General features: G+C 39.1%; 1 protein-coding gene and 1 long non-coding RNA gene across 2 annotated transcripts; one reads left to right on the forward strand and one right to left on the reverse strand.

Annotated features, from left to right (window-relative positions):
* Window positions 1-892: 892 nt before the first annotated feature.
* On the forward strand, window positions 893-4,093 carry LOC310719580. Its single transcript, XR_014531517.1, has 2 exons — window positions 893-2,677; window positions 2,928-4,093. It is a non-coding gene; the product is annotated as an uncharacterized lncRNA (long non-coding RNA).
* A 2,713-nt stretch (window positions 4,094-6,806) lies between these two features.
* On the reverse strand, window positions 6,807-22,110 carry LOC310720109 (uncharacterized protein). Its single transcript, XM_083530454.1, has 28 exons — window positions 22,040-22,110; window positions 21,719-21,819; window positions 21,531-21,587; window positions 21,023-21,099; window positions 20,757-20,853; window positions 20,503-20,560; window positions 20,013-20,248; window positions 19,814-19,909; window positions 19,602-19,678; window positions 19,336-19,432; window positions 19,082-19,139; window positions 18,591-18,826; window positions 18,391-18,537; window positions 18,179-18,255; window positions 17,912-18,008; window positions 17,658-17,715; window positions 17,424-17,539; window positions 16,716-16,833; window positions 16,233-16,350; window positions 15,715-15,827; window positions 10,401-10,508; window positions 10,042-10,167; window positions 9,718-9,829; window positions 9,202-9,314; window positions 8,897-9,004; window positions 8,536-8,670; window positions 8,351-8,447; window positions 6,807-8,268 (listed from the first exon to the last, which is right to left on the reverse strand). Exons 1-28 carry the CDS (start codon window positions 22,073-22,075, stop codon window positions 8,222-8,224), a joined length of 2,916 nt encoding a protein of 971 aa, XP_083386580.1. The 5' UTR covers window positions 22,076-22,110; the 3' UTR covers window positions 6,807-8,221.
* Between the last annotated feature and the right edge of the window lie 2,335 nt (window positions 22,111-24,445).

Below are 24,445 nucleotides of genomic sequence, written 5' to 3' on the forward strand. Positions count from 1 at the left end.
TAAAGTCCTCCATTTCAAACATACGTTTAGAAAGAAAACAAAACCTCTTTCTTCATCTGATTGAAATCAAGTCATCAACTGTTAATCGTATCAAATCGTCTCGGATATAAAACATGCAGAGTAAACAGTTCGCATGCCTTCAGGGCCAAAATGGAAAAAAAGATAAATGAATTTTTTAAGAAGGGACGTTTAGTGTTTCAGGTTTTGATGGATGTTCTTCGATTATCAGAGAAATGTGCATACCCTCAGGGATTAAAAAAATGAGTAAAAAAGATGACATTCATTTCTAAAAGACATTTAATATCTTAGGTTTGATAGATTTCTCTTTATGATCATTCACACTGCCATAAAACATTTTCTTTCTTTTTTGTGTATATAAGTAAAATAAATTAATGTACAAATTGCACATTGAAATGCAATTTCTCACATTGTTTATCCATGTTTAGATGTAGCTTGTCATTACATATGTGTATTTCTATAGTTTTCTGTAGTGAGAAATAAGAGTATCATTTCAAAAATGTCCATGCGACAGTGCTGCCATGTAACGGCATGAAAAGCACCTCGTCTGATCTTTGAGGCAAAGTATAAGACACGTAGTTTCACCAGTAAAGGCTGTGGTCTGACGGGTCAAAGGGACGACTTGTCAGTTTTGTTAATAACAAGTTCATTGGGAATTGAGATTTTTTTTTTTACTCGCTTGTAAATTTGGTGTTTTTTAGGAGCGATTCTGTGCCACTTGCGCTCCAACAATACTTCTGTTTCCTGTTGACAACTGTACCTTCATTTGACAAATCAGAGATCAGATCAATAATCTAATCTGAGCACAAACAAGTAAAATTACAAGCAACTTATGCTGGAAATGGCCAACGAAAACTATATTGTCAAAAGTTTGCGGACACTTGGTCTTAAGTATGACGTGTTTTTTGAGCATCACATTACACATTTAGTCCCAGATTTCCCTTATCATTTCCTCCACTCTTCTAGGAAGATGTTTCACTAGATTTTGGAGTGTTCTTGTGGACATGTGTGTTCATCAGCCACAAAGGTGTTAGTGAAGTCAGGTACTGATGAAGGTGAGAAGGTGTGGAGGCCTGGGGTGCAGTCAGTGTTCACATTCATCCCAAATGTGTTCAGTAGGGTTGAGATCAGAGCTCTATAGCAGGCCACTCAAGATCTTCCATGTAAAGACCATGTAAAGCAGATATTCATGGAGCTCGTTTTGTGCACAAGGGCATTGCTATGCTGGAACAGTTTTGGTTTTTCAAGTTCAAGTAAACGCAAAATTTATATATATATACACACACACACAAACATACTCACAGAGGGTAAAATAAGTATTGAACACGTCACAATTTTTTCTCAGTAAATATATTTCTAAAGGTTCTATTAACATGAAATATTCACCAGATGTTAGTAACAACCCATGCAACTATATAAATATAAACTAAAAGGTTTACAGTAAGCTAATTGCATACATTTACTGTTGTTGATGAATTTTTCCCCTCTGTCACCACATACACACATTACAAAAGTCACCAGGAGCTGGAGGACACGGGAGACTCCCTCTGATAATGTGTTAGAGGGAGCGTGTTTAATATAAACCTCTCAGCTTCTGCTATTGAAAATTAAATCTGACTTTGTGCTCAAACATGCAGCAGTGGTGAAACTGTATTTTAGTTCACTGATCAGTGAAGGAACGTCTTTATGGAGCTCCATGACTGAGGTAAATGTTTGCACTCAGTCAACAGCATGAGGCTCGGTGTCTGTCTGCTCCTTACAAAAACCTCAACACATCATTTTATGCAGTTTTCTTTCTCTACTTTGCTTCTCACATCTCATCAGAGCAGTTTATAAGCACAAGCTCCGATTCACTTCGAGTCTGTCTGATCTGCAGCTCGGCTTCGGGGAACACGGCGTCGCTGAGACACGGCGCTCGGTTTTTCTTCTAAATGGTTGCTGTAGAAATCTGCCACACTGTGTTTCTCTTTTAGAATCCTTCATTATCTAAAAACACTTTCCCCCTATGTATTGTATTGATCTATTGTATTGCCGCCTTATGTGCCAGTCATAGAGTAAAATAATTGTATATATTCGCATGCATGCTGTGAAATTTTCTATTTACTGCACTTTTGTTATGCTCAGAAGCTGCAATGGAAAAGGAAAGAACCTGCTCAAGAACTAGTGACATTTTATTTTTCTGAAAACGTGTAATAAATGTACGTAACATAACATCTTATTAGGGCTGTCAAATTACTTTATATTAACACACATTTAATGCAGCGCCTTTCTGTTTGAGTAATTTTTATATAAGTTGGAACAAGTAAATGTAGTAAGGTTTCTGGGTATGTGGATGGATTCTTAATTAAATTTTAGAATACATATTCAGAAATTGATAGAAAAATGCAAAAATGTAATAAATGTGTTAAGGTGCTTGTCAGGAGCAGAATGACTATGACTATGGATGTCTAATATACAGTTCTGCGAACAAAACAAAACTTTAAAAGATTGAGCTAATACAAAATGAGAAGAAGTTCAACATTACATTACACAAGAAAAGTACTATGTTGTACTACAGGTATTTACTGATGGTTCTAAGGATCCAGAGTCTGAAAGAACTGCAGCAGCAGTATATATTCCTGCTTTTAAGACAAAGATTGCAAAAAGACTATCAGATCGAGTGTCAGTTATTGCTACCGAACCTTTAGCGATCATGCTAGCCCTACAGTGGATTGAAGAAGTCCAACCACTAAGAATTGTGATTTGCAGTGATTCAATGGCTGCTCTCACTAGTCTAAAAAGTGGAAAATCTTAAGCAAGGCAAGACTTAATATTTGAAATCTTACAAAGTCTGTTTAGAATTAGGCAACTAAGGGTAGAGGTAACTTTCCTTTGGGTACCTGCTCATGTTGGTGTGGATGGAAATGAAGTAGTAGATTTGCTAGCAAAGAAAGCATTAAATCATAAACAAATAGATATTAAGGTAGCGTTAAATAAAGCTGAATTCAAGAAAGTTATTTTATTTGAAGTAAGTAAAAAATGGCAAGAATTATGGAATAGTGGGTCTAAAGGAAGACATCTCTTTCAGGTACAGGAGTATGTTGGAAATGAGAGAAAAAGATTTGGAAATAGAAGGAAGGATGTCATTATCCTAAGATTAAGAATTGAACATACAGCATTAAACTGTAGTCTGTTTAATGGGTATAGGTAAACATGAATCGGGAGAATGTGAGTGTGGAGAATTAAAAACAGTTAACGGCATATTCTTAATGAGTGTTCTGAATATGGAAGGGACAGATTCCAATTAATTCAAGATTTAGGATGGATAGAAACAATATTTCTTTAAAAGTATTGTTAGGAAACGAGTGTTAGCAATTAGGAATTCAATAATTATTAATGAAATACCTTAAAAACACAGGAACAATAGATAGAATTTAGGTTTTAATTTCTTTTATTTTTTTTTATGTATTTCTTTCTTCCAAATCTATGTTCACCTCACACTCCAGATCAGTAGGTGGCGGTAATGCACCTTTCCGTTTGCTATACCGAAATAAAACATCGGGAAAAGAAATGTTGAGTCGCAGCTCTGATGACGTCAACATGTTTACGGAAGCGGTTTTGGGATTCATCGGGAAACTAGCGGATGATTCGGTACAGAAAACCATCATCAGAACGTTTCCACAACCAGAAGCCGTGGGTGGATTAAACCATCAGCGATGCTCTGAGATCCCGTTCCGCTGCCTACAACACGGGGCTCGACACCGGGGACATGGACGAGTACAAGGCTGCGTCTTACCGTGTGCGTAGAGCGGTGAAGGAAGCATTTTGCCAGAGATCCACTAGAGGGCACTCACACACAGATTCGGATGATTTACTACACGCCAGAGCCACGGCTCAGGTGGTTCAGGTTGATCAGCCGGGTTGCCAACTTCAGCAAAGGAAAATAAAGGACAAACTTTGTTCTTTCTAAGAAATTGGAGGACATTATATAAGATACTCTTGTATTGTACCGCCTTGTTTGTCATTTCAGTGTTTGTACGTTAGTATGTGTATTAAAAATTTTTTTTTTTTTAAATGCTAAAATTGATCTCTGAAATCGTTATTCTTTTTATTTTATTTGTAATATTCACATTAAAAATTTTAATAGGCAAAATCAAATCAGAAATCATACACTTTAAGTTCACTATATGTTGAATGCACATTATTTCAATGTATTAATTTGTATGGAAATAAAAATAAAAAAAAATCTTGTATATTGTATGATCTAATAAATTCCTGAATAATTGGACCAGCTACTTGTTGCTACAGTAACTTGCTAACAAACAACTTGCTAAGAACACCTGAATGTCGTAATTTACAGTTTGTATTCAGTCCTTGGTTTAGTTGAGAAACTCGGCATTGCTTTGCCTTAGGTCGCATGAGTGAAAGACAACTATTTCTCAGCTGTTTCTATGGTAACAATGAATTGAAAACACATTTAACAATATTTTTGGTACAACTTTAAATAAAGCAGATTAGAGAACATTACATCCAATCTTGGAAAAGTAAAACAGCCGCAGTTTTTCATTCTGCCTGCCTTTGCCATAGTTCTTCCACTAGAGGGAGCTCTCTGAATCCTTAGAATACAATGCAAGCCATTTTAATCAGGTTTGTAAGAACCGTGCAGCATATACATCACAAACATTCTAAAACATGCAGTATGCACGTGTTTCACGTATAAAAGAACAAGCTGTAGCCTATGTGTAAGGATAGTTTTTGTTTAGAAATGTGAAAATTTCTCATTTTGCATATAATTTTGGGGACTTAAGCTCAATGAAATGAACATTTGACGAAAAATCACACACACACTACAGAGGAGTTATCACAGGTACACTTTATTCTTTTTATACACGCACAGTTCTGCACACAAGACTGTGAGGGTCTGGGCGAATTCTTTGACTGTGCTTCCGTTTTTTGCCACCAGATGCCGCCACTGGGCCCCAATCCTATTGCCTTTCCCCTTGTCCCTAACCATGTCTTAATGTTTTTCACCTGCTCCTTGTTAGTCCTCTGTGGATTTAAGTTACCTTTTCTGTGTTCTTTTTTGGTGGTTCATTGTCTTTTTGTTCGGATGTATTGCTGGTTACTGTTTGGGGTTACAGACTCTATTTCTGTGTTTGTATTTTGAGTCTCCTGTTGTTTTTCGAGTTCTTTGTTTAACCCCTGTTTTTTGAGCAGAGGAGGAAAGTAACAAAGTACAAATACTTGTTTACTTGACTCAAGTAGATTTTTCTAGTATCAATATTTGACTTCACTATTTATTTTTCGGACAACTTTTTACTTTCACGCACTGTGCGTTATTTTCATCCGTTTACAAAACTCACTGTTACACCCCTCTATTAAAGACTTTAATTTCTCCATATTCAAGTCAAGTCAAGTTTATTTGTATAGCGCTTTTCACAACAGACATTGTCTCAAAGCAGCTTTACAGAAAACAACAGTAAAGGTGAATGGTGTACGTTTGTCCCTGATGAGCAGCCGTGGCGACAGTGGCAAGGAAAAACTCCCTTAGATGATATGAGGAAGAAACCTTGAGAGGAACCAGACTCAAAGGGGAACCCATCCTCATATGGGTGACATCAAGAGTTTGGTCATAAATCTTTCAACAATACAGAACAATTTGTGATCATCATAGATCCAGCATCAGCTTCTCCATGCCAGGGCCTTTAAACACTCGGCATCTACTTCTCCATGATCATCCATAGGTCCATAATCTTCACGAGGTGGGACGTGACTGGAGCTGGCCAAACCTCAGGATGCCTCGGGATGGGGAGAGAAAGAGAAGCAGTGGAGAGGAATTAGCGTAGCTGCTGTTCATGATATTAACAGCACAAGTTGATAATGTGCATGTAATCATATATTCTGGAGCACAAGGTTGTGATGTGATGTGTGTGATGTGTGTTATGTGTAGGCTTTGCTAAAAAGATATGTTTTTAATCTGCACTTAAACTGGGAGAGTGTATCTGAACCCCGAACACTGTCAAGAAGACTATTCCAGAGTTTAGGAGCTAAATGTGAAAATGCTCTACCGCCTTTAGTGGACTTTGCTATTCTAGGAACTACTAGAAGCCCAGAGTTTTGAGATCTCAGGGAGCGTGACGGATTGTAGCGTGTTAAAAGACTGGATAGATACATGGGAGCCAAACCATTTAGTGCTTTATAAGTGAGTAGCAGTAGTTTGTAGTCTATTCGAAACTTAATAGGAAGCCAATGTAGGGACGATAAGATTGGGGTTATATGATCGTATTTTCTTGACCTAGTAAGAACTCTTGCTGCTGCGGCATATTCACTCAGTGATGCCCAACAGTCTCTGTTTTAAATCCTGAAAAAGCATTTGGGTCCCATTTGAACTTAAACAGACTTACAGCAGGGTCACCAGATATGGTATGGAGAATATGAAAGTCATTAAAAAGAGGGGGTATAATGGAGTTCAGTATTTCATTTTACACTTTATTACCTATTAACAATATTTCAAATGTTTTCCAAATTCTATTATTTGTAATAACAATAATAACCTTATTGTTGTTGATTATTATATCGTGTTTATTAGGGCTTTCATAATGAACGCGTTTATTAACGCAAATTCATTTTAATGACTAATTTTAATAAAGAGCGATTAATGCAACACACATTTCTGTTTAAACATTTTTATTAAAAATATAATTACAAAGTATAATAAAAAATGCAACACATTTATTCATCCTTTCTTTAATTATATATATATATATACATATATACACATACAATATACACATGTATGTGACCTCTGGCTCTTTCTGACTCTTTTCACACCGTTGATGATAAAATGTATTTGGTGCCTGATCAGCAGTAGGAGACAAAATAGTGGGGTCAATCATGCTATAGCTCCACCCACAGAAAATAAAACATGAGTCGGAAATATGTGAACCTCTCCAAGACAATAAAATTGTTTTACATTTCCTACAATTCAGTCCGCACTTTCCTTAAACTTATTTCTTAGTGATTGTATTGAATAAATTATTGGTCTAGTGGTTAGGATGCGGCGCTCTCACCGCTGTGGCCCGGGTTCGATCCCCGGTCAGGGAACCGACCCCAGCCACTCTTAGTGCCGGTCCCAAGCCCAGATAAATGGGGAGGGTTGCAATTAACAATTTGACTTGACCGTTTAACTTGACCGTAAGTCCTCTATGTTGGTTACGCAAATTTCATCTAAACCAAGTCAGCTCTGTAGGCCACATTTTTACTACCAAAGGCTTAAACGCAGACTCTGCACAAAACAAGGGTGATCTCTGAAATGCCACCTCCGAACGATGTAGCAGCATTGCAGCTATTCATTAGAATAGCAAACTACCTGGGGAAGTTCAGTGATTTTTCAGTGCCAGAACTTTAGTGACTTTGCAGCACCCTTAAAGAAGCTAATACGCAAAGTAACTGCATGGTGCTGGTATCAGCAACACCAACAAGCATTTGATACTCATGTTTGCATACAATCATGTTTGACCACCACCTGTCTTGTCATACTATCTTTTTCTTCTTCTTTCGGCTTCTCCCTTTAGGGGGCCCCATAGCGGATCATCTGTCTCCATTCCCCCCCTGTCCTCTACCCAACTACCTGCATGTCTCACCTCATCACATCACATCATGTCTTGTCATACTATGATGTTAAAAAAAAGCCTAACATGCCATGCTTCATGTTATGGACTCGTGCTGCCTGTATGCAGGATGGCAAACCAGTTGCATTTCGCACTTTCACAGACACAGAGACACAAGAAGGAGTTACTGGCTGTTGCATGCACCAAATACAGAGATCATGCGTACGGAAAACTTTCATGTCATGTTTGTCAGTTATATTTCCACCGCTCGCATGCTTCTATGGATGAGGTGTTGCAAGCTCTTAGTGCCATCATTCATCAGAGCTGGCCGGCCAAACAACATGTCAGTCGACTGTGCGAAGACCGAAGCTGCCCTTCAGTCTGTTTCTGCTTAATTCTGAGGGGTCTACACAGAACTGACAGCACCCTGATCACACTCTGCTGCTCTTCAAACACACACAACACAGTCCCGCATCACAATCAATGTGTGGTATTAATTAATTATCAGTAATTCATAATGTAGGACAGTCGTATCCAAATAAAAACTTTTTTCCAAGGAAAATTTTTTTTCTTCTTCTAAGTTAAAAAAAAGGTGATGTACCTGCTGCTCTGACCTATGAACTCTGTGCAGGAACCAGTGGGGAGTTGGAAAAGAGCAAATCTGTGGAAATATACACTGTAAGGAGAAATCTAGCACTTTTATGACTCGTCATTTACAAGTGTTATGTTTATACATGACTTACCGAGTTGTCTTTGGAAGTATTTCCGTCGTGGATTATACGTGGTCTGGGGGGATTCTGGTCGTCTAGGCTTATATTTAACACCGGCAGTGTTTGGGACCTGAATTACATTGGGTTTACAGAACATTTTGCATCATCAGTACAAGCACAGATGTGGGAGTAAATACTGAGTAAATAATTTCACTGACCTCCTCCAGCTGAGCTTGCCTTTTCTGCTCGTCTCTGTGCCTCTGTGCCTCCCTAGCGTTCTGCTTTATTTCCTCCTTTTCCCCTCTGTGCTGATCTTCACCTTGAAGAAGCATCTTCTGGTTTTGGGTGTTTTGCTGCAAAAAAAGTATAATAATCAAAATAGTACTTTAAACCACAGCAGCACCTTTATACATGTAATATACAGTGTCAAGAAATAGTATGAACTTTTTGGAATTTCATGGGTTTCTGCATAAATTCTCCATGGTCTATAATGTTGACATTCTCCCCTACCCGATGTCTCCCTGGTAAAACACTTTTAAGACTCTTTCTTCACAAGTGTTGTGTTTGTACATGACTTACAAAGGCATCTATGAAGAACCGTTGACCGTCGCCTGAAGGGGGTCTGGAAGAACTCTGCTGTAGTTTATTTTGTAATGCAGGGACGGGCGGTGATTTAGACCTTAATTCCTTTGAGTTCAAAAACCCCAAAAATAAAACCAAAGGTGCATTTTAAAATGCAGTACTACAATTTGTAATGAACTACATATATTATATAGAAGGTAAGATGATAATATCGTAGATAATAAGACTGGCTCATAATTCAACATCACATGTATAAGAGGCAGTTCAGATTTGGTGAATATGTGTAGGGAAGTGCTCCATACCTGCCGTTTCAGACTTTCAGCGTATTCATCCTGCTTGCGGAGTTGCTGGGGCGTCAGGATCTCACTTGCCTTCTTTTTAAAGGCGTATGGCGAGGGTTGGACAAAAGAGGAATCTATTGAAGGAAATAAGGGCATGACTTTGCACTTTATTTTTACTTAAGGCATTGTTAAATACAGAAAACTATAAACTTTACATCACCTAAAAATGGACAAAAAAGTAAACGTGTAACTTCTTAAATTTATAAAGAACAAAACTGGCCACATGCAGGTCTGTGAGGGTTTTATACAATTTAACAACATAATTTTGAGGCAATCTGGGATCAGACCAAATGGCTGCACAAAATATTAATGGAAAATCATAACATGAGAGTATGCGTAGAGTTAAAGCGATGGGAAAAATTTAACATATTGACAAGACACTTCAAAAATATACATATTTAAAGAGACATTGGGAAACAATAAGGAATTGGTAGAGCTATACTGATGAAGTTTCTGTGGTTATCCTAAGTGGCCTACCAGCTTCTCCTTGTCCACATGACTCATAGGCTTTCCTCTCTGCCTCCAATTCAGACTCGAACCTTTTATTCTCCACCCTCTCTGTTGACCTCCATCTCTCTCTCTCTTCAATCTGTAAATAACAAAAACACCGGATCAGTTTCCAAATGACGCAATATTAACAAATGATAAATATTCTGACAGGGTATGTTCATTGTGCAGGTCTTGTTATGCATCTGGGTTCCCTTTCAGGAACTCGAGTGTCGCAACACTTTGGGGAAAGTGACTGCATTGGCCACGTTTTTTAAATAATGTGTGTAATCAATAGTCAATAATTGCACTGACCGTCTCCAGCTGAGCTTGCCTTTCCTGCTCATTTCTGTGCCTCTGTGCCTCCTGCTTCATTTCCTTTTTTTCCTCTCTGTGCTGATCTTCAGCATGAAGAAGCATCTCCTGGTTTTGGGTGTTTTGCTGCGAAATAATCAAAAAAGTTAAAATAGTACTTTAAACCACAGCAGCACCTTTATCCATGCGCGATGTAATATACAGTGGCAAGAAATAGTATGAACATTTTGGAATTTCATGGGTTTCTGCATAAATTCTCCATGGTCTCAAATGTTGACATTCTCCCCTACCCGATGTCTCCCTGTTAAAACACTTTTAAGTCTCTTTCTTCACAAGTGTTGTGTTTGTACATGACTTACAATGGTGTCTATGAAGAACCGTTGACCTTCGCCTGAAGGGGGTCTGAAAGAACTTTGCTGTACTTTCTTTTGTAATGCAGGGACGGGCGGTGATTTAGACCTTAATTTCTTTAAATACAAAAAAACAAAAAATAAAAACAAAGGTGCATTTTAAAATGCAGTACTACAATTTGTAATGAACTACATATATAATATAGAAGGTAAGATGATAAGATAATATCATAGATAATAAGATTATGATGGAGTTTTTCCCATCCTGGTGGAAACCGAGCAGGCTCTGGTCATGGAACAGGAAGTGAGCACTTTACTGAGGTAGGAAGCCATCAAGGTGGTCCCTACATCAGACAGAGAGTCCAGGTTCTACAGCCGGTACTTTATAGATCCCAAAAAGGATGGTGGTTTGCATCCTATTTTAGATTTACGTCAGCTGAACCGCTCACTAATGAGATGAGAGGTAGATCTAAAGGATGCATACTTTCATGTATCCATCCTCCCTTCTCACAGGAAATTCATGAGGTTTCGCTTTCGGGGCCGAAGCTTACCAATATCGGGTTCTTACGTTTGGCCTTGCTCTCTCACCCCACACCTTTACGAAATGTGTGGATGCAGCTCTGGTTCCCCTGAGTCTTCAGGGCATCCGCATCCTCAACTCGATCCTAGCTCGATCAAAGTCATTAGTGGTCCGCTATCAAAATGTCGTTCTTGCTCACATAAAGCACTGGGGTTTCGGCTGAATACCAAAAAGAGTGTGCTTTCTCCATTGCAGGGAACCACTTATCTAGGAGTCATATGGTATTCGACCATTATGCGTGTGCAGCTTTCTTCTTCTAGCATTGCCTCCATCTGTCGGGAAGGGCAGTCACTTATTGTCAAGCAGTCCCAGAGACGGCTCGGGCTTATGGCACCAGCGTGAAGTGATTCCATTCGGCCTCCTGCACGAGACCCCTTTAGTGGTGGCTCAGGATCCGTGGGTTCTCAAGGAAGGGCAATCCCCTCCGTACTAACAAGGTAACAAGGCAACAAGGCAATGAATACGGCCGTTATGAGAGATGCCGAGTTCCTATCTCAGAGCCCGGTGTTTCTAGCATTAAAGCATTTTCTTCCAGACCTCAGAGATCACTACCTGTTGATCCGGTTCAACAACACCTCTGTGGTCTAGTACAGCAACCATCAGGGAGGTCTGCACTTATGCCCCCTATACAGGCTGGCAAGCCAGATCCTCCTGTGGGTCCAAGGAAAACTCCGCTCACTGAGCGTATATCCGGGGCTGGTTTAACGAAGTGGCAGACACCCTGTCGAGACAGGGGTTGAGACCCAGGTAATGGCAGCTCCTCTGTCGTGCTGCTCCCGGGAGTTATGGAGAGAGTTTGCTGGGATGGAGTCTATCTTCTCCTGGTGGCCCTCTTTGATCAGCCTCTATTGGAGATTCCTCTGAGAAGTGTCACGCCCCCATTGCGGGGCAATCACTGGGCAAAGACCCACTAGTGATGCGTTTTCTTCATGGCAACTGGAGGCTGAGGCCTCCTGTGCGACCTAGAGTGCCTGGGTGGGACCTGCCCGTTGTGTTGGAGGCTCTGTCTGAGCCCCCATTCGAGCCTCTGGCCGAGGCTTCATTAAGGCATCTCACAGACAAGACTGTGTTTTTGCTGGCTATCTGCCCTTGGACATCCCATGACCTGTTAGGCTACAGGCATTCTATCCTCCTCTTTTAGAGGCTCTAGACAGGAGAAGCTACGTCCAAAGGACCAGTCCATGGAGGAAGTCAGATCAACTGCTCGTCTGCTACTGCCCTCCAGGGAGTGGTCTCTCTGCAAAAAAAGCAGACCTTGAGCAGGGGGATTATTGATGCTATTGCTCCCTGATATGAGTCCTCTGGTCTCCCCGCTCCATTCGTGGTCAGAGCTCACTCGACCCGGAGTGTGGCAACCTGTAAGGCTTGGTCCTCTGGAGTGTCCCTTCAAGACATCTGCAAAGCTCCGGGCTGGTCCACCCCGCTGACCTCTGTCAGGTTCTATAACCTTGACCTCAGTGCCACTCCTGTCCTTCGACCTAGCTGTGCCCATACACACTAGTCAGGGACTGGTCAGTCTGGCGGTATTGGACTCTCGTTCCCAAAGCATTGCGGCGCAGCTCGAGTTCCTGAAAGAAAACGTCTCTAGGTTACGTATGTAACCCTAGTTCCCTGAGGGAACGAGATGCTGCATCTCCACGCCACACTGCAGGCATCCCTGCAGCGCTTCCTCTATGTGCTTTTTAAAGCTTCCTGGTCATGATGTCACCGTGCCGTTGATGCAGCGCCTACAATTCAACTGATTACACACATTATTTCCGGACGTGGACAACGCAGTCACGTTCCCAAAATGTTGCGACGCAGCGTCTTGTTCCCTTAGGGAGGTAGGGTAACATACGTAACCTAGAGACGTTTTATGTTATAGTACTAAAATGCTGATATTCTCTCTTCCCTGCTCTCTTCCTGTCAAACCCCTGAAATCATTAGACTGAATGGCTGGTTTCATTTCTTCTGCCACCACAGTACACCAAACGTGCTTGCATTTACAAATGTAGTACAAAAATTTGTAATGAACTACATCCCTTCTATATAATATATAATATATGATATAGATAACAAGATTATAATAAAAAGAAGGTTTTTTTTTAATGTAGAAGTGCTAAGTGTTAGTTGAAGAAATATAAGGAACATACCTCCATTTTATTTTGGTTTTCAATCCCTTTTTTCTTCTCCTCAAGCGTACTCTGCATATACCATTCAGCCATATTCTTCTCCTCCTTTTCCTGTTCCAGCATCAGCGTTTTTTTCTTCCCTGCCTTTTCCCTCTGCTTCTCCTCCATCTTTTTTTTTAATGGACAAAATTTAACACATGCATCAGACGCAGTTCAGATTTGGTGAATATGTGTAGGGAAGTGCTCCATACCTGCTGTTTCAGACTTTCGGCGTATTCTTCCTGCTTGCAGAGTTGCTGGGGCGTCAGGATCTCACTGGCCTTCTTTTTAAAGGCGTATGGCGAGGGTTGGACAAAAGAGGAATCTATTGAAAGAAATAAGGGCATGACTTTGCACTTTTTAATTAAGGCATTGTTAAATACAGAAAACAATAAACTTTACATCACCTAGAAATTGACAAAGAAAGTAATTGTGTAACTTCTTAAATTTATAAAGAACAAAACTGGCCACATGCAGGTCTGTGAGGGTTTTATACAATTTAACAACATAATTTTGAGGCAATCTGGGATCAGACCAAATGGCTGCACAAAATATTAATGGAAAATCATAACATGAGAATATGCGTAGAGTTAAACCGATGGGAAAAAAGTAACATATCGACAAGACACTTCGAAAATATACATATTTAAAGAGACATTGGGAAACAATAAGGAATTGGTAGAGCTATACAGATGAAGTTTCTGTGGTTATCCTAAGCGGCCTACCAGCTTCTCCTTGTCCACACGACTCATAGGCTTTCCTCTCTGCCTCCAATTCAGCCTCGAACCTTTTATTCTCCACCCTCTCTGTTGACCTCCATCTCTCTCTCTCTTCAATCTGTGAATAACAAATACACAGAATCAGTTTCCAAATGACGCAATATTACCAAATTATAAATATTCCCACGTTCATTGTGCAGGTCTTGTTATGCATTTGGGTTTTCTGTCAAACCCTTGAAATCATGTGACTGATTGGCTGGTTCCATTTCTCCTGCCACCACAGTACACCAAAGGCGCTCACATTTACAAATGTGATACAACAATTTGTAATAAACTAAATGCTTTCTATATAATATATAATATATGATAATAAAATAATAATAAAATAAAGGTCATATTTTTAGTTTCATGTGGAAGTGCTTAGTGTTAGTTAAAGAAAAATAAGGAACATACCTCCATTTTATTTTGGTTTTCAATCATTTTCTTTCCCTCCTCAAGCTTCATTTGCTGCTGTGTTTGCCATTCAGCTAAATTATTTTCCTCCTTCTTCTGTTCCAGCATCAGCTTTTTTTTCTTCCCTGCCTTTTCTCTCTGCTTCTCCTCCATCTGTATTTTATTGACCCAGAATTCAACACATGCATCAGAGGCAGTTCAGATTTAGTGAATATGTGAGGGGAAGTGCTCCATACCTGCTGTTTCAGACTTTCAGCGTATTCTGCCCGCTTGCGGAGTTGCTGGGGCGTCAGGATCTCACTGGCCTTTTTTTTAAAGGCGTATGGCGAGGGTTGGACAAAAAAGGAATCTGCAGAAGGAAATAAGGGCATGACTTGCACTTTATTTTTACTTAAGGCATTGTTAAATACAGAAAACAATAAACTTTACATCACCTAGAAATGGACAAAGAAAGTAATTGTGTAACATCTTAGATTTATAAAGAACAAAACTGGCCACATGCAGGTCTGTGAGGGTTTTATACAATTTAACAACATCATTTTAAAGCAATCTGGGATCAGACCAAATGGCTGCACAAAATATTAATGGAAAATCATAACATGAGAGTATGCGTAGAGTTAAACCGATGGGAAAAATGTAACATATCGACAAGACACTTTAAAAATATGTATATATAAAGAGACATTGGGAAACAATAAGGAATTGGTAGAGCTATACAGATGAAGTTTCTGTGGTTATCCTAAGTGGCCTACCAGCTTCTCCTTGTCCACACGACTCATAGGCTTTCCTCTCTGCCTCCAATTCAGCCTCGAACCTTTTATTCTCCACCCTCTCTGTTGACCTCCATCTCTCTCTCTCTTCAATCTGTGACTAACAAATACACAGAATCAGTTTCCAAATGACGCAATATTACTAAATTATAAATATTCCCACGTTCATTGTGCAGGTCTTGTTATGCATCTGGGTTTCCTGTCAAACCCTTGAAATCATTAGACTGACTGGCTGGTTCCATTTCTCCTGCCACCACAGTACACCAAAGGCGCTCACATTTACAAATGTGATACAACAATTTGTAATTAACTACATCCTTTCTATATGATATATAATATATGATATAAATAATAAAATTATAATAAAATAAAGGTCATATTTTGGTTTCATGTGGAAGTGCTAAGTGTTAAAGAAATATAAGGAACATACCTCCATTTTATTTTGGTTTTCAATCACTTTTTTCTTCTCCTCAATCTTCCTTGGCTGCTGTGTATACCAGTCGGCTATATAGTTCATCCCATCCTGTTCCAGCATCAGCTTTTTTTTTATCTCTGCCTTTTCCTCAATCTGTTTTTTATTTACACAGAATTCATCACATGCATCAGAGGCAGTTCAGATTTGGTGAATATGTGTAGGGAAGTGCTCCATACCTGCCGTTTCAGACTTTCAGCGTATTCCTCCTGCTTGCGGAGTTGCTGGGGCGTCAGGATCTCACTGGTCTTCTTTTTAAAGGCGTATGGCGAGGGTTGGACAAAAGAGTACCCTATTGAAAAAAAAACAAGGGCATGACTTTGCACTTTATTTTTACTTAAGGTATTGTTAAATACAGAAAACTATCAACTTTACATCACCTAAAAATGGACAAAAAAATGTATTGTTTAACTTCTTAGATTTATAATGTACAAAACTGGCCACATGCAGGTCTGTGAGGGTTTTATACAATTTAACAACAGAATCTTGATGCAATCTGGGCTCAGACCAAATAGCTACATAAAATATTAATGAAAAATCATAACATGAGAGTATGCGTAGAGTTAAAGCGATGGGAAAATTTAACATATCGACAAGACACTTCAAAAATATACATATATAAAGAGACATTGGGAAACAATAAGGAATTGGTAGAGCTATACAGATGAAGTTTCTGTGGTTATTCTAAGTGGCCTACCAGCTTCTCCTTGTCCACACGACTCATAGGCTTTCCTCTCTGCCTCCAAATCAGCCTCGAACCTTTTATTCTCCACCCTCTCTGTTGCCCTCCATCTCTTTCTTTCTTCAATCTGTGGCTAACAAAAACACCTAATTAGTTTCCAAATGACGTAATATTACCAAATTATTAATATTCCGACGTTCATTGTGCAGGTCTTGTTATGCATCTGGGTTTTCTGTTATAGTACTAAAATGCTGAAATACTCTTTTCCCTGCTTTCTTCCTGTAAAACCCCTGGATTCATCAGACTGACTGGCTGGTTTCATTTCTCCTGCCCCCACAGTACACCAAAGGTGCTCACATTTAAAAATGTAGTACTACAATTTGTAAGGAACTACATCCTTTCTATATCAGTTACAAAGAAATAAGATATATAAACAAAACTTTTACTAACAAATGTACAAGTAAACAGTTCAGATGCTAATGTACTTTCACATTTTACCTGTTGTTTGGCCTCATCCGTGTATCTTGGAAAATGGTCATTGGGATCTTGGTGTTTACCAGAGGGATATGCTCCGGTCCCAGTTGCAGTAGTAGAAAAGCCATACTGCAAGGGTGGTCTATAGAAAGATTAGAGATTTTATAAACACAAAACAGAGGGGAAAATCTTAAACCGACATACAACTGGAACCATCTGCTGAACCACAACCATAGAGAAATAATTAAATATTTGCCTTGTGCTTAAACTACAGAAAATATAGCAGTAAGAAAGGATATTATTTGATTACTAGTAAACTCATAGAAATAAAAGTAAACTAATACTTTACTAATAATATTTTAATCCTATTTTACACTCTGCTACCTTTGTGCAAATACATTGGTCTGACATCAAATAAGAAGTCCAGTGCTTTACAGTGAATTATTCTGAGCTGATATTCACATGGAGGACCCCTGCTGAAAGTGTCATTTATGAAGTTATAATGCGTTAATGCACGTACAGTTTAACCGTGGAAGAGGAACAAAAAGCCTGACCGAAATCTATACTGAAAAACCCGACTAAACCATTTCCAAGATATTTATTTATACCACAAAAATTTTAAATAAAAAATAATTTATTTCTGTAATTGCCTCATTGACTGTAATGCACTTTAATTTCACTTAAACCGCAACGATCAAAAATCTAATTATTGTAATAGTTTTAAATCAGTACCTGGCGTTAATCGGAGGTCGTCGAGTCCATCTGTGCTCGTCATGCTCCCTCCTTTGAGCACCAAACTGATTAACCTCATCAGTCTCTGGGGGGCAGGGCAGATACCTGCTCATATACTAAAACAAAAAGCATGTTGTATAAATACAATTTTATAATCAGGTATGTGTAACATACTTTCTACAGTACACCAGAGGCACAACAAAGGCTTCATAGAAAGTAAAATGACTGGAATACCTCAGTCTTTAGGTCAAGGGCTCTTGGAGGAACAACTTTCCGTTTAAGCTCATTTTCCCTACAAAAGAACATCAGAAATTGACCATTTTTATTTTGCAATAAAAGAGTTATAATGTGTTCATGCACGTACAGTTTAACCGTGTAGCTACAAGCAAGTGAATATAATATTTGAGTAAAGATGATTGTGTGAATAAGAAAATAATTGCACGAGGGGAAGATAACAGTGTTAATAATTCTCACTCGCTGAAACCCACTTTTGCTTAATTCTTTGCCTTTCTGCAATTTGGTCCAGTAGGTCCTGTCTGTAGCGTTCAATCTTCACCTGAGCAGCCTCCTTGTCCACAGAAGCCCCTATTGAATTAGAGAAAAACCCAAAAAAACATTATGGAAAATACATCCAGAAAATGTTCAGGTTTTAAAATCTAAATCCCAGCACTGCATTTCAGCTATAGCCAATCAAAGGCTCTATACAGTCTGTATAATCAGGTACGCCTTTATTAAGAGGTGATGAAGCTACTTACCAATTCTAAGTCCTGTAGCAAATTCTGTCTGGTTATTCCTGTTGGTATCTCTGCTTCGTGCCCGTAGTGGTAATAAACTGCAGGACAATCAGGAAGCAAATTTCAATTCAGTACATCACTGCATCCCGATTCTAACTGCACCATGGCTCTACATCCCACACCAAGCTGATCAAAAACACTTAGCAAAAGTCTGATCTACAGCAATATAGTACCTGGTGTTGATTGGTGGCAGTTGAGTCCATCTGTGCTCTTCATGATGGTCCTCATTAACTGTTGGAACACTTTCCTTCCTGCTCTCCAGATTAAACCTTTTCAGCAGGAACACAATCAGTTTAATGCCATGTTTGGGAAGCTCTTGTCTACAGCAGTGCAAAAATAACCCCAATCATTTGTGTTTATTAGTGTAACACACCTATCAGCGCTATGTTGGGGTGTTCCGTGTCCCCTGTCATCAACTGCAACCTCTGGTTCCCCCTCATAAGAGTTCAGCTCCTCCTTCGTGCCATAAAGCTGACTCCCGTGCTTACCGTGAAAGCGTCTACGCATGTCCTCTAAACTTCTGCGTGTTGGTGTCGGGGCAGTGCTGAGCACAGGGTCATTCCGGTTGTTCCCTGTGGAATACTGCACCTTCTCGAGATTCTTCTGTACCTGTGATTTGGGAGAAAACAAAACTTTTCATCTTCTTTTTCTGTCCCCTTCTCTTCCCTGTGCTGACCTGCAACAAGTGCTTCATCATAACACCAGAAAAATTAAGAGAGAGATTCAAATATGGAAAACTCAAATATGTAATTTTTTTTTTTTACTTCATTTGAACTTTTAACATGCTTTTACAACCTTTTCTTTTTTCTACAGTACACCAGAGGCACAACATAGGCTTTATAGAAAGTAAAATGACTTGAATACCTTGGTCTTTAGGTCAAGGGCTCTTGGAGAAACAACTTTCCATTTGAGCTCCTTTTCCCTACAAAAGAACATCAGAAATTGACCATTTTTATTTTGCAATAAAAGAGTTATAATGTGTTCATGCACGTACAGTTTAACAGTGTAGCTACAAGCAAGTGAATATAATATTTGAGTAAAGATGATTGTGTGAATAAGAAAATAATTGCACGAGGGGAAGATAACAGTGTTAATAATCCTCACTCGCTGAAACCCACTTTTGCTTCATTCTTTGCCTTTCAGCGATTTGGTCCAGTAGGTCCTGTCTGTAGCGTTCAATCTTCAACTGAGCAGCCTCCTTGTCCACAGAAGCCCCTATTAAATTGGAAAAAACCCACAAAAACATTATGGAAAATACATCCAGAAAATGTTTAGGTTCTAAAATCTAAATCCCAGCACTGCATTTCAGCTATAGCCAATCAAAGGCTCTATACAGTCTGTATAATCAGGTACGCCTTTATTAAGAGGTGATGAAGCTACTTACCAATTCTAAGTCCTGTAGCAAATTCTGTCTGGTTATTCCTGTTGGTATCTCTGCTTCGTGCCCGTAGTGGTAATAAACTGCAGGACAATCAGGAAGCAAATTTCAATTCAATACACCACTGCATCCCGATTCTAACTGCACCATGGCTCTACATCCCACACCAAGCTGATCAAAAACACTTAGCAAAAGTCTGATCTACAGCAATACAGTACCTGGTGTTGATTGGTGGCAGTTGAGTCCATCTGTGCTCTTTATGATGGTCCTCATTAACTGTTGGAACCCTTTCCTTCCTGCTCTCCAGATTAAACCTTTTCAGCAGGAACACAATCAGTTTAATGACATGTTTGGGAAGCTCTTGTCTACAGCAGTGCAAATCAACTGCAATCATTTGTGTTTATTAGTGTAACACACCTATCAGCGCTATGTTGGGGTGTTCCGTGTCCCCTGTCATCAACTGCAACCTCTGGTTCCCCCTCATAAGGGTTCAGCTCCTCCTTCGTGCCATAAAGCTGACTCCCGTGCTTACCGTGAAAGCGTCTACGCATGTCCTCTAAACTTCTGCGTGTTGGTGTCGGGGCAGTGCTGAGCACAGGGTCATTCCGGTTGTTCCCTGTGGAATACTGCACCTTCTCGAGATTCTTCTGTACCTGTGATTTGGGAGAAAACAAAACTTTTCATCTTCTTTTTCTGTCCCCTTCTCTTCCCTGTGCTGACCTGCAACAAGTGCTTCATCATAACACCAGAAAAATTAAGAGAGAGATTCAAATATGGAAAACTCAAATATGTAATTTTTTTTTTTACTTCATTTGAACTTTTAACATGCTTTTACAACCTTTTCTTTTTTCTACAGTACACCAGAGGCACAACATAGGCTTTATAGAAAGTAAAATGACTTGAATACCTTGGTCTTTAGGTCAAGGGCTCTTGGAGAAACAACTTTCCATTTGAGCTCCTTTTCCCTACAAAAGAACATCAGAAATTGACCATTTTTATTTTGCAATAAAAGAGTTATAATGTGTTCATGCACGTACAGTTTAACAGTGTAGCAACAAGCAAGTAAATATAATATTTGAGTAAAGATGATTGTGTGAATAAGAAAATAATTGCACGAGGGGAAGATAACAGTGTTAATAATCCTCACTCGCTGAAACCCACTTTTGCTTCATTCTTTGCCTTTCAGCGATTTGGTCCAGTAGGTCCTGTCTGTAGCGTTCAATCTTCAACTGAGCAGCCTCCTTGTCCACAGAAGCCCCTATTAAATTTGAAAAAACCCACAACAACATTATGGAAAATACATACAGAAACTGTACAGGTTCTAAAATCGAAATCCCAGCACTGCATTTCAGCTATAGCCAATCAAAGGCTCTATACAGTCTGTATAATCAGGTACGCCTTTATTAAGAGGTGATGAAGCTACTTACCAATTCTAAGTCCTGTAGCAAATTCTGTCTGGTTATTCCTGTTGGTATCTCTGCTTCGTGCCCGTAGTGGTAATAAACTGCAGGACAATCAGGAAGCAAATTTCAATTCAGTACATCACTGCATCCCGATTCTAACTGCACCATGGCTCTACATCCCACACCAAGCTGATCAAAAACACAAAAGTCTGATCTACAGCACTGCCCATTTTTGTATATATATATCAATGCTTGTAAGGAGCAAGCTGCGTAAAAAATCTTATGCATTCTTTTACAAACTGGTGTTTCTTTCTCTTACAGATACCCTGATTTAGAGGAACAAAAAACCTGACTAAAATGTAAACTGAAAAACTCGACTAAACTATTTCCCAGATATTTTTGTATACCACAAGCAATTCAAACAGAAAAATAATTTTTCTGCAATTGCATTATTAACTGTTTAATGCACTTTCATTTGAGTAATATCCCAACATTAAACAATCCAATTACTGTAATTGTTTTATATCAGTACCTGGGCTTAATTGGGGGCAGTCGAGTCTGTCTGTGTTCCTCATTAACAGCAGGAAACCTTTCCTTTCTCGTCTCCAGATTAAACCTTTTCAGCATGAATACAATCAGTGTAATGACATGTTTGGGGGTGCTTTTGTCTACACCAGTGCAAATTAACTGCAATGACTTGTGTTTATTAGCGTAACACACCTATCAGCTCTATATTGGGGTGTTCTGTATCTCCTGTCAGCTACTGCAGACGCAGTTCGGGTCTTAAGCTCCTCTGGTGTTTTACCGAGACTCTTCAGTCCCTGTGATTTGGGAGAAAACTAAGAATCATATAAAGTTGTAAAGATTATATTATTCCACAGGGCCGGGTACAGAAAGATACTTTAATTATTACTTAATATAGAAGTAATTCTACTTTTTCTGTCCCCTTCTCTGCCCTGTGCTGATCTGCAATAAGTGCTTCATTTTAACACAAGAAAATGTAAGAGAAAGATTCAAAATACACAAAACACATTTTTGCACCTTCATTTGCATATAAGGCATAACGCGACTTCCCATCGTTATTTTCAGCGCTCAATTAGAACGCGTTGTTGGGTATAATAACTAAACTAAGCGAGATTCTCGGTAGTTGGGCTTTATAAACGTAAATAGGGTCACGTGAGCAGCATGCGAGCCAATCAGATTCCTCCGAATTGCTCGCGCAAAAGCGTCACAAAGGTGGACGCCGGATACAGGATTCGACTCATGAATCACTTGAGTGAATGGATCCGAGTGAATAAACGTGTGTTGCGGTGCTATGGTTATTATTTTGCCTTTTTTTCATTTATTTGTTAAAATGTTTAATAGAAATGGTCAAAAAGAAAAGCGCACAGGCTCAAAATGTTTGGATGTCAGCAAATCCATGAAAAAAAAAGGCAAATCAAGTCAATCAAATGACTCGTTAGAGTCGGATCCGTTCACTCGGCGATTCAAATCCGGAATCATTTACATTCAAATCCTGAATCATTCCGGATTTTGGAATTTGAATTTGATTGGCTATAGCTAAAATGCAGTGCTGGGATTTAGATTTTAAAACCTGTACATTTTCTGTATTTTTCATAATGTTGTTGTGGGTTTTTCTCCAATTCAATAGGGGCTTCTGTGGACAAGGAGGCTGCTCAGGTGAAGATTGAACGCTACAGACAGGACCTACTGGACCAAATCTCTGAAAAACAAAGAAATAAGCAAAAGTGGGTTTCAGCGAGTGAGGATTATTAACACTGTTATCTTCCCCTCGTGCAATTATTTTCTTCTTCACACAATCATCTTTGCTCAAATATTATATTCACTTGCTTGTAGCTACACTGTTAAACTGTACGTGCATTAACACATTATAACTCTTTCATTGCAAAAATAGAAATTGTCAATTTCTGATGTTCTTTTGTAGGGAAAATGAACTGGAATTGAGTTACTGTTACGGGTAAATTTTAATGAAAGTTTCACTTCTCCTGATCTTGCTAAATGACACTTTCAGCAGGGGTCCTCCACGTGAATATCAACTCAGAATAATCCACTGTAAAGCACTGGACTTCTTATTTGATGTAAAACCAATGTGTGGGATTATTTGTGTAAAAGTAGCAGAGTGTAAAATAGGATTTAAATATTAATAAAAGTAAAGTATTAGTTAAATCTCTCTAGTTAGCTTACTCTGTAGACATTTTTCTTACCTTTGTAGTGTTTGCTGCAGTGTTGATTGCTGTTAGTATTGAGCTCCTTGTGCTAAGTTTTCTGTCATATATGTTTATTAAGTTGCTTGTATTACAGAAAGCCATAAAAATGCATTATTTTGTCATCTGCTCATTAACATGTCATCATATACTTGATTTGTATCACATAGGATCACTTGGTGAAAGATTTGAACTGAGCCATTTCTTTTTAAATAATATTCTAACTTATTGCTATATTTTCTGTAGTGTCAGCACAAGGCTAATATTTAATTATTTCTCCATGGTTGTGGTTCAGCAGATGGTCAACTATTGTGTGTAAAATGAGAATTGTCGGATGTGTGCATCATGGTGGAATTTGGTGCTTGATTTGAGACTTGTGCACTGCATTAATCGCGCGTTAATAAAATCAGGAAAAATGGGCAATTGTAAAAATTTGAGCGAGTTTGACAAGGGCCAAATTGTTATGGCTAGACGACTGGGTCAGAGCATCTCCAAAACTGCAGCTCTAGTGGGATGTTCTCGGTCAGCAGTGGTCAGAATTTATCAAAAGCGCTCCAAGGAAGGAACAGTGGTGACCCGCTGCCATAGTCGTGGGCCGCCGAGGCTCACAGATGCATGTGAGGAGCAAAGGCTGGTCCGTGTGGTCCGATCCAGCAGACGAGCTCCTGTAGTTTAAACTGTTGAAGAAGTTACCACTTTTAATACTCGATGGGTCAGAAATGTTATTCGCAGCTAAAGTAGGACCATCACAATATTCGGCAGGTGCTCATAATGGTATGCCTGATCGGGATAGATACACTATCTCACAAAAATTAGTACACCCTTCACATTTTGGCAGCCATTTTATTATATGTTCTGAAGGAACAATACCAAAAAATCATTAGAACAAAGGTTTTCTGATTTTCAGTAGTAAAATGTGACTTGACTGTCTGCACTTGTGTCCTGTTTTTTTTTTGTAAACTTTTACACGATCTTTACACGATTGAACTTTGCTCTCTTTTAACCACCGATTTGAGACAGACCAATAGGAAAAGTTTGACAGGCTGGACCAGCACTGCTGAAGATTGCTTGTCAATTAAGAAACATATATTAATTAAGTTCTACACATTAGGAATACAAGGATTTATTATTTAATATTACACTGGGTAAGAGGAAAAATGAGAAGGTAACGTGAATTATCTACCTCAAAGCTACATACACACACTGTCTCCAGATAGCACAG

This window comes from Silurus aristotelis (assembly GCF_946808225.1).
Source record: "Silurus aristotelis genome assembly, chromosome: 25".
Classification (NCBI taxonomy): Eukaryota; Metazoa; Chordata; class Actinopteri; order Siluriformes; family Siluridae; genus Silurus; species Silurus aristotelis.

Coding starts and splice junctions, on each gene's coding strand:
- LOC310720109 (XM_083530454.1), bottom strand. CDS start 22,075: ATGGGAAGTCGCGTTATGCCTTATATGCAAATGAAG. Junction 19,433..19,601: donor TGCTACAGGACTTAGAATTG/GTAAGTAGCTTC, acceptor CCAATTTAATAG/GGGCTTCTGTGGACAAGGAG. Junction 17,716..17,911: donor AGGCAAAGAATTAAGCAAAA/GTGGGTTTCAGC, acceptor GTTCTTTTGTAG/GGAAAATGAGCTTAAACGGA.